Below are 15484 nucleotides of genomic sequence, written 5' to 3'. Positions count from 1 at the left end.
GTTTATGTTATTTATTCTTCATTGATTTTTGGTTAAATCGTTGACTTATTGCTTTCATAGTTCGTTTAATACCTTGGTCAAATCTCTTTAAATGAAACCCTAGCCTATGTTCTTATTGCTTTTAAGTCCGCCTTGGTAGCAATCGCCGTATTTATTATACCCTAGAAATCCGGGCTGTTACATGCCATGTGTAGGGCGTCGTTAACTTGGATCTTGGCAATTGGTATTTCTTAATAGTCTTAGACCAACGTAATTCTTTTATATGCTCATAACGTCCGACCATTACACTATAGCAACGATGACAGAGTTAACTCTGTATTGATCCTCCTATAGTTGCCTTGTTTATATAAATAGAGAGATGATAGCATAGCTAACTCTGTATTTGGCTTTAGACTTCTGGTACTTTGGACTGAGTTGTGTTTTGTTTGTTTGCTCACTGTTTTTTCGATTGAGCCTTTTTATTATAAAAAAAAAAAAGCTAAATCTGTATTGATGTATAAATAGAGAGGCATTCTATGCCTTCACAAAGCACAATCATCTTCTAGTTTGTTGGAGTTCGTTTGTCAGCGGTGTTGCTAGATTCGAGGCTAAACCATTTTATCTTTGGTAACGACAAATCTGGTGCGAAAGCCTTATTGGGGCATATCCCGTTTTGCGAATAGAGTCTTCCTCCACTCGGCTATACTATGGTTTATTATTTAGTTTCATTTGTAATTTAGTGTTGTGTTTCGATTTTAGTGTACTTCCTCCTAGCTTTTTTCTTTGTATTGTATTACTAACAGGTATATTGATAACATTTTCTAGGTTGAGTTGTCGCATAAGGTTCCCTAGTGTAGTTATTTGTAGACTATATATTACGTTGAAATAAGACTTATCTTATATTATCTTCTTCCCTACTATGTAGCAGAGACATTTCTTTTGAGCACGTGATTAAAGAAATTGTATTAAATGAGTTAAGTGTGTTAAATGAGTTAAGTGGAAAGAAACTTAAGTACCCCTACAAGAATAAAATAAGATAGAGACCAAGTAAGAGAGAATGATGAGTTGTTTTTTGCCAAAAAGAAGAAATGACTCACTATAATGGAACAATCTAAATAGATATGACTCAATTACTGTGAGACGGAGAGAGTATTATCCATGAAGTCTATTGACCAACCGATTTATATATAAAAAATGATTGAACTAACTTTTTTGTAATGGATAGCACGTTGAAATTTGTTTCCTATCTCCCATTTATATGAGCATATAAAATTGACATTTAAGTACGTCATAAGATAATTACTTCGCATCTCATATCATTGTTAGTTGCAAACTTGTAATGTTCACAGCTCCACACAGATCCAGTAGCATTAGTGATAATTTTTGTTTTCATTTCCACTTTGACAAGGTTCCTCTTCTCTTTCTAACATGTGTTTAGGTGTTACTCAATAAACAGTTAGTCGGGTTGTCTTGTACATCAAAGTTAGCTTGGTGATTAGACTAGAGTATCATCACTATCATGAGTTACACTTTTAAAATTATACGTATAGTGACGAATCAAATTGTGCAATATGAGATAGAACTATAAAAAAAAATGAAGTCAATTTAGTTAATACATGCATATTAGATCACATGCATATACATGTCAAAGTATGAGATGTGATCAAATGAAAACTCTAAATATTGTACAAACTCAAAATTATGATCTAGATCATTGAAAAATGTCAATAGATCACAAAAAAGCATCAACAGGATGTTGTGTTGATATTGTGTTGATACTGTGTTGACATTAAAATCTTGAAATTTTACACTGTGTTGATATTGCATTGAAACTGTGTTGAAGCTGTGTTGAGGAGTTTTAAGTTTGTACAAGTTTGCATTTTATCACTAAAGTATAGTGGTTCCCATAACCATAACATTAATTCTAGATACCTAGAAGATTTTCTTGTTATGACCATGTGAAGTTCCTTGATATCTTCAGATTCCTCAAGTTTATTGATTTAGCACAACCAATCATTTCACACAAACAAACATACGACCGATTTATTTAAAGAAATGTCAAAAGAAAATTAACTGAAAAAGAAGGGCTAGCTTTGTACCTTTCACACGATGCATAGCATTCTAAAACTTCACACATCCATATAGAGGGTCGCATTAGGATGCAAACTAAATTTAGAAGATAATCCGACTACTAATCTGGGCCATTAGATCCAGAAATGAAGATGCAAATTAATTTAATCTCAATTAACGTTATGTTGACATTTTCTGTTAATGTTATTTGTCATTTGTTGACATCAAATCTTGAAATATAACGGTCCAAATCATAATTTGAAGTTCGTACAATATATAGATTTGCATTTGATTACATACATCCCTATATATATATATATATATATATATATATATATATATATATATATATATAACTTATAAGTTATAGTTGGCTACAAATCTAATCTCAACCAAAGTATAGAACACAAAATTAAACTAAACTAAACAATAGATGCACGTGTAAATTGCTGGACTAATATCACACATAATATTTCTTGAAAAGCAAAATTGCTTATGGCAAAGTGTTCGATTCTTGCCCATTAATATTGGTTTTGAAAATAGAAGGCAAAATGACCAACCCTTTCTAATAGATGCTCCGGCAAAAGTAGACGTATCACATGAACCCTATGCCCACTTTTTACAAACAGTTTGGCATCTCAATCAATCACATAGTCGATTCAAGTCGAGTATAATTTTATATAATCAAGTTAGGTTTTTAAAGAAAAAAGAAAATGTAAAATAAAAACCCTACATCATAAAGTGTTTTTATTTAGTGAGTTATGTTAGTACTACTTAATTACCATAATATCACAATTTAAGTGCTTGCATCAACCCTCCATGTAGGTAACACATTAATTAATCCTTGAATTCTTGAACCATTAACTATAAATGCAATGTGTAAATTCACAAACTACCACCTTCAATTTCCAGTAATAATACTTTTATTTTTGGTTGAATTGGTTTATGAAAATTGCAATGTTTTAATCGAGCAATGAGTTTTCATAGAAGAATTTGACATACCTACCAAGGCACTTGTGATCTCATTTTAGCAAGACAACTTCAAGAGAAACGATTATAGGTTTTCTCCTTCTCCTTGATTAATCAAATCTTGACGTGAAAGAGGGAGAAAAAACAAATAAATAAATAAAAAACATGAAAGTATGGGTATTAGAAAATCTAGACACTGAGTGATGTGATATGTATAACTTCACATATCACGTCAATAGCGCACAATTAATAATGTGGTGGCCTATGTTCTAGGTTGTGTTTTTTCATTCTTTAATTATTTAGTTATATTTTATTGATTAGTTCAGTCAATGGTTTCGAGTTTCACTATGTATTTTTCGTTAAAGTTGCAATTAATTAAGTTTTTTATGTGTACGTGGTAACCAAATTTTTTTTAAAAATTTTCATGCCTTATATTTCTTATTAAACGTATGAAGAAAAAACCAAAGAGCCGATCCCACAAAGATCAAAACCTTATAATTAAAATTTTAGTGGAATGTATTGAAGTTTGGAAATTAAGTTAAAAATGCTATTCACTCCGTCCACCATTTAAAGAGCTATTTTGTCATTTTAATTGTCCACAATTTAAAGAACCATTTACTATTTTCTTTTTTTGATATGCAAAATCTCACCTTCCACTAATTTTTATATTCACAATCCATTAGAATTGGCTCTCACGTTCCACTTAATTTCTCGATGTAAATCTTTACAAAATCAAGTAAAAATTAATTTCTTAAAATACGTGCTGAGTGAAAATGAATCTGGAGTGAGTGGGTACATTCAACCCTCTTATTTTCACAAATTATTCGGCTAGAAACTTTGATTTTGTGATAAATTATATTGACATCATTATGTATATTTGTATAATTTTATCGACTCTTTGCTGTAAATAGGATAAATATTTATTATGATGCATTCAAACAAGACATTTAATATATAAAACACATACGGGTCATAACCTCTATTCCACAGTAGTTAAGTCATATTCTTTTTTTATCGTCTCAATTAATGTAATTGAGTTGTTTCATTAATTTGGCAAAAAGACTTTATTCACTCTCCTATTTCACTTTTTCTCTCTTTTTCATAGTTTATTCTCTCCCTACTTTATTCTATCTCCACTTAACCTTCAAACAATCATTTATTAATCTTTGTGCCAAAAATAAATGTAAGGTCGGACGAATGTAGTGCACCACAACCTTAAATGTTATTGTTATTATCTTACATCAGTGTGAAGAGAGAAGTGCAACTACTATGCTAGTCTCATGTCACTCTTCCGATTCTATCTTGATTTTAGGAAGAATATCCATCATGGTATCAGAGTAGGTCTTCGACTTTAGACTAAATTTAACTGATCCATCAATATATCTAGGCTTTAAATTTGGGTCAATTTGATAGATGTCTAGTCCAACTTTTCTAAAGTTCATCTTAAAAGATTTGAAAGAGAGTATTGATAAATGAAATAAAAATAATTATTACAATATTATATACTATCAATATAAAGAGAATGATGAAATCACCGTATAAATCTCATATATCACGTCTTCTCTCGTCCATTGGTTTTAACATGACATGAATATCTAACAAGTACACTATATTGTCATTAGAAAACAACAAATGATATCAAATTATGTATAAGTGGCGGAGAATAAAACAATGTGAATTACTTTAAGATTTTTAAATAAGTCAACACCAAACCGAAAAGTTAGGGTTAAAAAGTGCTAGTATAGGTCGCAAATCGCATCTAAATACCTAATCTGTTGAGAAAATCTTACCCAACTATTTGCTTTAGATTCAATTGATTACAATTGGACTCGAATTTTGAAGGTACAAACGCAATACGAGCTCAAATATCCTAAAAGGTGTTAGGGAGATTTTGAATATTGAACAAAAACGGATAATCTGAAAGTCGTGATAAATCACTTTCAGATCAAATCAATTTCGGTGGTTCTACCAAAATATTTGATCGGATACAATTCAGAGAAATCAGAGCTTCTATATGTTGATGTTCGAGAAGTATATAGAACCAAAAGAATCGATCAGATTTTGAAGAAGATGAACCAGTGCATCTGTTGGAGGAAAAAAACCGAAAATAACTAATTTTCAAAAGGTTTCCGAAATTGCAAATTAGTCCTTTGACTTTCAGAAATTACATTTTCGGATGAATTTCTTACACAGCAACTTCGTTGGAAATAAAAAATTTCCAAGCTTGACCCCAGCCAGGGGCTCTGCCCCTTGGACCCCGCTACCCGGGGGCGCTGCCCCCGGACCCCGCCCATCATAATGAATTCAAATAAGCGTGCACTCCGCACTTCCATACTTATTTGATGTATCATTATGATAATACTGATCAATCATGTTAACCCAATTACACTAAAATATCCAACAAAAGGGGAATATAACTTGAATCCAATTTCGATACCTAAGAAAATAAACTAGTGACATGGTCATAAATTTAAACACATATACGTATAGCAATAGCATAATAGCAAGCTTAAGAGGGATTCATTCATCACCCAAATTAGCCTATTAATAAAACATTAAATCTAAGACCATATGCGAAAAAAGCAAAACTTACCAAATGTAATAAACAATTCGACTAACTAGAGATAATTTTACTTTGAATTAGTAACTAATTAAGAATGTAAATCTCTTCCTATAACGTGGTCCATGAAATTGAAGTATCCACTGACACAAGTCCCTTTACAATTTCTAATTTCGTATAAGATGACACATTTACAACTTCTCCCACTTAATCTCTTCCATTAATGTGGTCGCAAATCGTGATCCATCAATACACGTAACTTGTACACATATATAATACTCCCTTTGTCTCTACGTAGTTGAGTCAAGTCGTACGTAGAGTCAAGTCGTATTTCTTTTTAAATTGTACCAAGTCTTTTACATTTTTGGATTCTTCTCTTCTTTTCTCTCTTTTTTTTTTATTAGAAAAATGCTCAAACCACAAATGGCGGTGAGCAAAACAAGTTTCAACCCAATCAAAAGCGAACAACAAGATCACCATATAAGAACGAACATCACATTTCTTCTCTCTTACTTTACTATCTCTTACTACTTTATTCTCTCTTTATCTCTTTACCTTTTTCCATTCTACTTTGCTCACTTGAACAATTTTTCAAAAATCTTGTGGTGAATAGAAACGCAAGGGACGGAGGGAGTACTATGTACCCACATGGTCGAGTTACATACTCCGTACCCTAAAAATAGAGACTTTAAGGGAAGACATGTATTTCTTACAAAATTTATAAAGTATGAGAAAAAAAAAGTACTAGTGAATAGTAAAACCTACGTCAGAGATTGCCCAATGGCAGGCAGGGCGCATGCTCGCCTTTGAACTCATGGCAAGGCGTATGCTCACCTTGGGCTGCGCGTGACCCCCCCAGTAGGCGTCGTTTTTATTAGTTTAATTAATTTTGTTTAAAAATTCATAAAAAAAATCAGAAAAAGTTAAAAATAATTTTCACTTCCCAAAATATAGTCGTTTTATGACCATTACTTCAGTTTTTTTTCTTAATTTTTTATCTGCAATTCATCCAAATCATATACTCCATAAATACCCTCATTCATCATTGATTTTTTACATCGAACCAAACTATCTATAACTCATTTTTCTCAATTCAAGTATGTCTAGAGAAGGAGATGAAACGGACCAAACCAAGCGAGAGGAATGGGACGAGACGGGCCAAACCAAGCGACCCCCCAAACTTCCATAGTTGTTTTATTGGGAATGTTGTCCGTCGCTACAACGGCCGACACTTCATGTATGTCGCCGTCAGAACGAGCGACACATCAACAAACAATTGCACTTCTCATGTCTCGTTTGAACATGTCGCCACTGCAGCAGCCACAAGAGTAATTTTTTATTTTTTTACTATGATTTTCAATTATGTACTCCCTCCGTCCCACAAAGGATGTCACACTTGTGGGACGGCACGGGATTTTAGGAGGTTTTGTTTTGTGTGTTAAATGGAGAGAGAAAATATAATTTTTATATTCATGTGAGAGGGAACTTTTTTTAAAAAGAGAAATGTGACATCTTTTGTGGGACAAACTAAAAAGGAAAGTGTGACATCTTTTGTAGGACAGATGGAGTATCTTTTAATTTTTAAGATTTAAATTATGTACTCATTAATTTTTAGAATTTTATTTATGTAATTTTTAATATTTTAGAAAATTGTATAATGGCATTTTCAGGTTTTTAAATTAAGTTTTATTATTAATGAAATATTTTTAGGAATTGTAATTTTTAAAATTATTAATAGAATAGTAGGATCCATGAGCATGCTCTTATGGTTGCGAGTGTTGTGCCTTAGTTAAGAGTATGGAATAAAATGTGGATAAAAATGGGGTTGGGTTCCGGATCTATGAATAGTCGTGGAGAGCACATTGAGCATGCTCTTATTACTAATGTAATGTGTTATGAAAAATTCGACTAATTTAATAGACGGATGAAGTATTAATAAATCATAATAAACCATTTATTTATCCCATCTACTAGAGTGTATAAGCTGACCACAAAATATCATCAAACTGGACTAATCATCAAAACAAAGGTCATTTTCTTGTTTTATAAATACACACAACAGCTAGTGGAAACAACCATTTTCTGCATCTCTCTTGCACATTTGAGAGAATCAAAAGCTCAAAACACAGAAAAATTCAACCTTTTTTTTCTCAATACTCCTCCCCACTAAGGTACAAATTTCCATTCTTGCAAAATAAATATCATGGGCTTGAGAAAAATTGAATCTTTAATATGCCCTTTTGTGTGAAATGCAGTTCTTTGATATCTTTATCTTTATTCTTGATCTTGGCCTCAAGCAAAATGTTAAAAAGGGGTAAAAAAATAAAGAAGGAAGGTTCATGTATATATATTCATATGCTGATTTTTTTAATCTTGCAGCTGGAAATGGAGCTCCAGAGTGATCAATCAAGGGAGATGTCAGCTGAGAGGAAGATTGGGAGGGGAAAGATCGAGATCAAGCGGATCGAAAACACGACAAATCGGCAGGTTACCTTCTGCAAGAGGAGAAATGGATTGCTCAAGAAGGCCTATGAATTGTCTGTGCTTTGTGATGCTGAGGTTGCACTAATTGTTTTCTCAACCAGAGGGAGACTCTATGAGTATGCCAATAACAGGTATGGATTGATCCTTATATCTATTGAACATAAAAAAAGGGATCTTGAGAGAAAACTAAACTTGTTTGAAAATCTTAGTATAGGAGGATCTAGGGCAAGAAGGTTTTGTTTGAGATGTTTTAGTTTTGTACATCTAAAAAGGGTACTAAATAGTTGTGGTTTGAAATGAAATTGTGGGTTGATTGGTCTGTTTTGAGACAGTGTGTGAGAAAATTAGGAAAGGATTGTGAGATGAAGGACATGAGGCCTTTTACAGTGAAGATTTTTGCTTGAGATAGATTATGGATTTTGGATGGCTTTCTGATTTTCCCAATTTTGTGTTTTTGTTTCAACTTTCACTGTGGCTTTATGTGGGTTTCCTCTTTTTGTGATGATCCCAATTAGCCCATGTTTTGGTTAGTGCAAAGATCTCTCTTTTTTGTGTCCATGGTGGGAGAAAACACCAGCTTCCTGCTTTTCTAACCAAGAAAATGGCCACATTCTCATCTTCCTCATCTTTCTCTCCCTCTCTCCCTCTCATGTGTTAGTAAAGTTCTTTGAATGAAATTTTCTCTCTCTCTCTCTCTTGAACACACACGTAGAGTCAAGTTAAGCTCTGATTAGTCTGCATAGCATCAAGAGCTATGCAAGAAAGGTGTAAATTTCCCTAAATTGAAGACCTTAATTACTTTGTTTTATTTGATGTTTATTGAAGTGAACTGATCTCTATTCTATTTCAAACTATTTTCTCAAATATCACCTCTGAAATCAACTACTACACCAAAAGCTGCCCTAATTAGGGTTAGGGCTGGCCTATCTCAGATCCCAAAACCCAAATAAAAATTCGATCTTTTTCAACTTATTTAGATCTACGTTTCTTCCAAATCCTCAGAGCCCATCAATCAAGATTCAATTTTTTTTCATTTTTCTTTTCCACTTAGTTTCAAGTCTATTAATCCCGATTCTTTAATGTTAATGACACACCAAAATTCTTGAGTTTTTGACAACAAAACAATCCATCATTACACATCTTATCAAATTAAATCTCTCATACACACAGGAATCAGAAGGTTGTGTGTTTCTTGGGAAGATTTCAAAATCCAATTTGCGTGTGTGTGTCAAGTCATTTTGATGCTTTCACAAAGCATTAAAGTTCTTGAAAGCTAAAACAAGAAGGTATTCAGTGGAGAAAGCAAATTCAAAACCAATGAAAACTCGCTTCATTTTTTTGTCATCTCATTATAGCATCTTTAATTCCGCAGCATCTCACAAGTTTCCATTTCCGGAAACCAATTTTCATTTTCTCTTAAAAATTTAATCTTTCTTCAAAATTTAAGTTTCTTTAAAAGAGAGAGTCAGGGTTCAGAGCAGAGGGAAGTACGGGCATTGCCCAACCAATGGGAGTGTTCTGAGATTCTGAGGTTTTTTGGATTTTACAAAATTGACGGTTGAAAAAGGTGAGGGTTAATAGTATTAACCGTTGGGGAATGGAAAGGGATTATGGGTTAATAGTATTGACCGTGGTAAAAGATGGGTGAATTACTGCCTAGTTTGAGACCTAGAAATTTGGGCCAATCATGCTGCGACATTTTTCCAGCTTGGCATGGACAGCCAATCACTGCCTCGAGGATGTTAAGGTAGCAGAGACTAAGAAATTCAGGAGCTTTTGGTGTTTTTTTAACACCTGAATTTAATTTGATTATATTAGATCATGTCAATTAGACGTCTTGAATGGACAACATTAAATTTGATAAAAAAAAAAAGTTACACTATCGTATTTTCAGATAAGAATGGGTATATGCCTGATTTCAAATACTCAGTTCAATCTCATTGATAATCCACTTTCCTTTTTTTATTTATCTCAATCAACATAACTTATTATTAAAATGATAACACATTTATCTCTACTTTATTACACATTTCTTATTTTATTATTTCCACTCAACACATAAAATTAAATTGCATAAAAACCTATATTGTCCAAGAAAAGGGTCATTTTCCTTGAGACAGATGGAATAGCATGCTTTTCATTTCGAATCGACCACAAAAATTAGGCCTTTTATTTTGCACAAGTTTCTCTTTAATATGATGAATCTCATTATATATTAACAATGCTTTAACTACATGTTATCTGTATTCTCCTCCTTTTTTAATTAATTTTTACAGTTATTTGATTTAATTTCAATGTCACGTTATCAGGTCATTAGTAGGAAAGCGTTCATGAATAGTTTTTCTAGTAAGATATTGTACCGTATCGAAAAGCACGCTATACTTAAAATTCAATATTTTTTATATTTTTCAGTTCGATAAGTCCGACATTGCGGTATTTTTCTCCATCCTAGTCACAATTGGCCTTATACACATCAAAGTAGTTACAATACATGAACAATTTTTTATGATAATAAGAGGACTAAAATTAGAATAATAAATGAATGCAGCGTTAAAGCAACAATTGAGAGGTACAAGAAAGCATCCTCAGATTCCTCCAGTAGTGGCTCTATTTCTGAAGCTAACACTCAGGTACAACTTGATTATTTTTGTCAATTTGTTCATTATCTGTGATTTTAAGCACGTTTTTGTTCTAATTTTAAGATAATATTGTAATAATGTAATTTACATAAGATATGATTCATTTTGTTCCTATTATTTTTTTTCAAAATTATGATAGTAAGATTTATTTATCCCCCCATTTTCACCTATGCTTGTTTCAGTATTACCAGCAAGAGTCTTCAAAGCTCCGTGCACAAATCAGTAATTTGCAGAACAATAATAGGTAACATTTCTCAATTTATGTGTTTTATATATATTTCTTCTCGTAAAACTGCCTCAATTGATATTGTTTCTGTTAATTTGGAACAGGAACATGGTTGGTGAGTGTTTAGGTGCTTTGAATTTGAGGGAGCTCAAGAATTTGGAGACTAAAGTGGAGAGAGCAATTGGCAAAATCAGATCCAAGAAGGTACAAGAATTAATAATAATAATTTCAACCAATTAAAGTTCTTTCATTTAGTAGTATTTTTAATTCTATTTGTGGCTTACTGCAGAATGAGCTTCTCTTTGCTGAAATTGAGTACATGCAAAAGAGGGTAAGTATGTCAGTATCATTTTAATTATGAAGTCACCATATAGTATTTTATATATATGTTTTGATTGTATTTTATATACAATATAAAACATACTATAAGGGTAAGTATGTAGATAAATCAGTAACATTTTAATTATGAAGTGAATTGTATTTTTTCTATGTTTTGATCTTATTTATTAGAACAATTTTTGTGTCTGATTATATTTACTAAATTATATTGGCAGCAGGAGATTGACTTACATCAAAACAATCAATACCTTCGAGCAAAGGTATGTCTGTCTATTTCTCTGCATTAATTTTTCACAATTTGAATGAATTATTAATGAGTGTGTGTTGTTAAAATAGATAGCTGAAACTGAGAGAGGGCAGCAGCACATGAACTTGATGCCCGGGAGTTCCGATCAGTATCACAGCCTCGTTCAATCTCAGCCGTTCGACTATCTCCAACCCTCCGATGATTACCATAGGCAAGACCAGACTTCTCTGCAATTAGTGTAAGCAGCCTCTCCTACCATTACCAATATTAGTTACTAAAATTATTGTAACATTAATTACTAAAATTATCATATTTATTTTTTGTTGTGGAATTAACAGCTAACCTTATGTGGAGGCTGTTCTGTCGTGGCAAGTGAGCTTCATCGATTCAAAAACTCGTTGTTATACTTATATTGTTGGTTGATTAACTTTATGTTAATGTTGTATTCTTGTTTGTTGAGGCTTAAAATTTAGTTCATATATGTATTTGTGACCTATAAATATTTGACAATGCTTAACTAATTACTACTACTACTACTTAATTAATAATGTATATTTGATGTTTGTATTGTTTTTATTACTACTACCATCCAGCATATCTCACCAATAAATTATATCCGAATCGTTTATTTTATAAAATAAAGCAATGACCATTCAATACAAAAATCATTTCAAATTACGGAAACACAAAATAGTAAAAGAAATTATTGATGAACGAGGCTACGAATGTCGAAAGGGTAAGCATCGGAGGGCAGCTCCGCACGGTAGGATCTCGCAGCTGCAGCTCGATTTCCGATTTCGGTGAGATGATAATTATCCCAAAAAAAATAGTCATTTCTATTGCTGCATATTTCTTCTCTAGCGTTACTTATTTTTGATACCGTGCAGCAAGAAGCATTTGTAAATTTAATGCCTGCAAAAATACAGCATAAGATAAGTCACACGTAAAAAAATTTAGGTACTAGTTGTTATAATAGTTAATTAAAAAAATACTATAAATAAGTTAAGTAGTGCTGAATTGTGGCCTTGTGTAATAAGACTAGTAAAATTGATCATGGTAAAATGCGAGCCGTGGAGATCGGCATTCAAGGAGTCGATGAGTGGCTTCAACCGGTTGTTGAAGGGCTGCACGATTTCATTAATGGTGTTGTTGCAAATTGATCCGTTGCTTACAATTTTATACAAATTTTTTGGTATACAACCAAGTGGAGCCAACCCATAAACAGCTATTTTCCTTGCTCCATAGTTGTACAAGCTCTGCCAAAACAAACCACTAGTAAAATAATTACATGCCGATGGCGCTGAATTAAACATTTTTTTGTGTCTGATTGACTTAAAATTCTCACGGTGCTTGTGAATCAAGTTGAGGAATCAAAGCCATCTCAATTCTCAATGCCATGATGTGTGATGGATTTAAGTCATCTGACATCATTTTGGAATACATTTTTTTATCAATAAAATTATTTATGTTTCCAAGAAGGTTTAATTCTGTGATTACACACCAGTTTAGTCATTTTTGTACGATTATGCATCAATTGATGCTGAAATCCATCGATCGTGCATCATGGCGTGGCTATGACTTTGATTCCCCAATTCGATTCGCAAGCACCGTGTGAATTTCGAGTCATTCTGGCTGCATTACATAATCAAATACATTCCTCACACTAACCTTAAGTTGTTGAGAGTAGTGATTGATGACTGTTTCTGCAAATTGTTGTGGAGTTTGGAAAAGGCTAGTTAGGTAAAGTGGTGATAACAAGTAGTTGTTGACATACTCGTTGGAGCCCATGTTCACCACATACAAGCATTTCTTCAAATGCTCTCTACCTTTTGTTTCATTTCCCAACAAACGGTTGGTTTTCGAAATTGTCACTCCATGATTATGTAATTGTCTCTTCATACCTATCCGATCACCCTATTACAAAAAAAAAAAAACAAATTGTGGCAATGAGAATAAAAATTATCACATTAACATTAATGCTAAATATACCATTTTATGAAAAGATAAATATACATAAACATAAAATATCCTAATTTATATATTTCTATTTTCAGAATATATATAGTTTCTCGACTAATTTATTCTTAGGGAAAACAACATTGATTTAGATTAAGAATTAATTATGAGTAGGAGTATTAATTAACACAATCCATGAGGCAAGCTTATAAATTTGTAGGGAAATTTTTATTTATCAAAAGTATATAATGGGTTAGAAGCCATGCATATGAATTAAACAATTGCATCGATATATAATGGGTTAGAAGCCAAAAAAGTACTCCACCATCTTTTGGTCAATTCAGGTTTTTATCAAGGTTTAAATATGTTCAAAAAAGTACACACACCTTAAAACTTCTTGTAAATTTACCACGATTAAATTTTCCGGCAAAATTAATCCTATATGGTAACCGAGATATCTAAGTCATCTTACCGTCGATTCCACGTAGTTTATAGGATGAATTTATAATGTTTTAAAAAATACACAAACTTTGATGTGGTCTAAAAATATAGCTCACTTTTGGATGATTTTGTTTGTAGCACCTAAAATATACATATATGAAGTTTGAAATTGGTAAAAAAAAAATACTACTAAACAATTAAAAAAAAATCATTCTTGTTTTTTGGACATCTACAATCTGTACTATAATCACGTATTCATGGAAATCCAATAATTTTAAAATTCATCGCTAAAATTTGATGGTTCATGTACTATAATCACACACTTTAATATTTGTAGATATTGAAATTCATGGCTAAAGTTGGATGATATTATTGGTATTGCCATGAATATGTGATTATAGTACATATTGATCTCCAAAAAACAAGAAGACATTTTAAATTATTTAGTATTTTTAAGGTGACACCAATTAAAAAGAGTCTGTTTTTTAACCATATTGCTAGTAGGGGTATTTTTTGACCGCATTCAAACTTCATGTAATTTAAGGTGATACAAACATAATCACCCATAAGTTAGGTGAATTTTTTTACCACATTTAAAGTTTGTATTTTTACAACATTATAAGTTCATCCTATAAATCGTGTGGTGAGATGGTAGACATCCCAATCGCCACATAGGATCATTTATTCAAAAAAAATAAATCTTGGTAAATGTAGTACAAGTACAAAGTTGGTGTATTTGTTTGTCATATTTAAAGTTGATGATAAAAATGTGAATTGACCAAAAGTTGGTAATTTTTTGTTGTTAACCATGGAATTAAAAATCATACACGACCTCCAATGTTAGAGTAAGCAACATACCTGCAATATTCCGGTGTAGTCAAGAATTCCGCCTCCGCCCGATGCATAGTTGACGCCTTTGAGAATCTCGCTTCCATTTGCGGTTGCAAATGGCGGAATAGCCTTCTCGAAACCCAAAAACTCCAATTGAAAAAACGTACACTAGTAATTTATAGAACTACAATATAGTTGGTGAGTGACGAACACATACCTAGAAAATCGGGGATATTTTTGCCATTACAGAACCGGCCGGTCGGCCCTTGTGGATAATCAACTCCGTAAGGTAAATAGTTGCATTTGGCCAATGTCAAAAGATCATTGTTATTAAACATACAAGGAACTTGTTGCCCCACATTGGGTTTCATGATACAAAATATAACTAACATAGAACAAAGAAATGATTTTGTAACCATTTTTTGAAGAATTAGACAGTCCACTTTCAAGCTAAATGTAAAGATGTTTATTTATAATTATATGCATTGAGTGGAATAGAGAACCTTCTAACAGCTTAAACCAGTCTGTACAGATTGGATCACATTAAATTATCAAGTTTAAAATTAGGCAACTATATTAAATTTTACTCCTATTACCCGAGTGGCATTGCAGTTAAAATGTACACTATCTACTCCATATCAATAGAGACCTTTTTATTTTTGAGCTTGAAAAAATAATACTAATAAATAATTAAAATAAATAAAAAGTAAAGTAAGGGAGATAATAATATAGAAAAGATTCTC

At 32.2% G+C, this 15484-nt stretch overlaps 2 protein-coding genes across 4 annotated transcripts; one reads left to right on the top strand and one right to left on the bottom strand.

Moving 5' to 3' along the window:
- Window positions 1-7606: 7606 nt before the first annotated feature.
- LOC125215491 (floral homeotic protein AGAMOUS-like) lies at window positions 7607-12076 on the top strand. Of its 3 annotated transcripts, none has more exons than XM_048116917.1 (9): window positions 7607-7749; window positions 7958-8193; window positions 10611-10692; window positions 10884-10945; window positions 11032-11131; window positions 11217-11258; window positions 11485-11526; window positions 11603-11751; window positions 11852-12076. In XM_048116917.1, the coding sequence occupies exons 2-9, from the start codon at window positions 7964-7966 to the stop codon at window positions 11853-11855; spliced, it is 711 nt and encodes a 236-aa protein (XP_047972874.1). In that variant the 5' UTR covers window positions 7607-7749; window positions 7958-7963; the 3' UTR covers window positions 11856-12076. The 3 variants fall into 3 exon arrangements, with proteins under 3 accessions (XP_047972874.1, XP_047972873.1, XP_047972875.1); XM_048116916.1 differs by having other exon boundaries at window positions 11482-11526; XM_048116918.1 differs by lacking the exon at window positions 11852-12076 and having other exon boundaries at window positions 11603-11755.
- A 140-nt stretch (window positions 12077-12216) lies between these two features.
- On the bottom strand, window positions 12217-15112 carry LOC125209502 (GDSL esterase/lipase At1g29670-like). Its single transcript, XM_048109102.1, has 5 exons — window positions 14959-15112; window positions 14769-14893; window positions 13182-13427; window positions 12519-12769; window positions 12217-12427 (listed from the first exon to the last, which is right to left on the bottom strand). Exons 1-5 carry the CDS (start codon window positions 15110-15112, stop codon window positions 12217-12219), a joined length of 987 nt encoding a protein of 328 aa, XP_047965059.1.
- Between the last annotated feature and the right edge of the window lie 372 nt (window positions 15113-15484).

This window comes from Salvia hispanica, chromosome 3 (genome assembly GCF_023119035.1).
Source record: "Salvia hispanica cultivar TCC Black 2014 chromosome 3, UniMelb_Shisp_WGS_1.0, whole genome shotgun sequence".
In the NCBI taxonomy this organism is placed as follows: domain Eukaryota; kingdom Viridiplantae; phylum Streptophyta; class Magnoliopsida; order Lamiales; family Lamiaceae; genus Salvia; species Salvia hispanica.
The sequence above is the reverse complement of the archived record's forward strand: the minus strand, read 5'-3'. Positions and strand labels throughout refer to the sequence as shown.

What these genes read in the sequence shown, in the direction of transcription:
- LOC125209502 (XM_048109102.1), bottom strand. Translation starts at nt 15,112, where the DNA reads ATGAAACCCAATGTGGGGCAACAAGTTCCTTGTATGTTTAATAACAAT. An exon ending in AAATATCCCCGATTTTCTAG is followed by an intron (nt 14,894 to 14,958) that starts GTATGTGTTCGT and finishes CGTTTTTTCAAT; the next exon opens with TGGAGTTTTTGGGTTTCGAG. An exon ending in ACTACACCGGAATATTGCAG is followed by an intron (nt 13,428 to 14,768) that starts GTATGTTGCTTA and finishes TTTTTGTAATAG; the next exon opens with GGTGATCGGATAGGTATGAA.
- LOC125215491 (XM_048116916.1), top strand. Translation starts at nt 7,964, where the DNA reads ATGGAGCTCCAGAGTGATCAATCAAGGGAGATGTCAGCTGAGAGGAAG. An exon ending in TATGAGTATGCCAATAACAG is followed by an intron (nt 8,194 to 10,610) that starts GTATGGATTGAT and finishes AAATGAATGCAG; the next exon opens with CGTTAAAGCAACAATTGAGA. An exon ending in TTTCTGAAGCTAACACTCAG is followed by an intron (nt 10,693 to 10,883) that starts GTACAACTTGAT and finishes TGCTTGTTTCAG; the next exon opens with TATTACCAGCAAGAGTCTTC.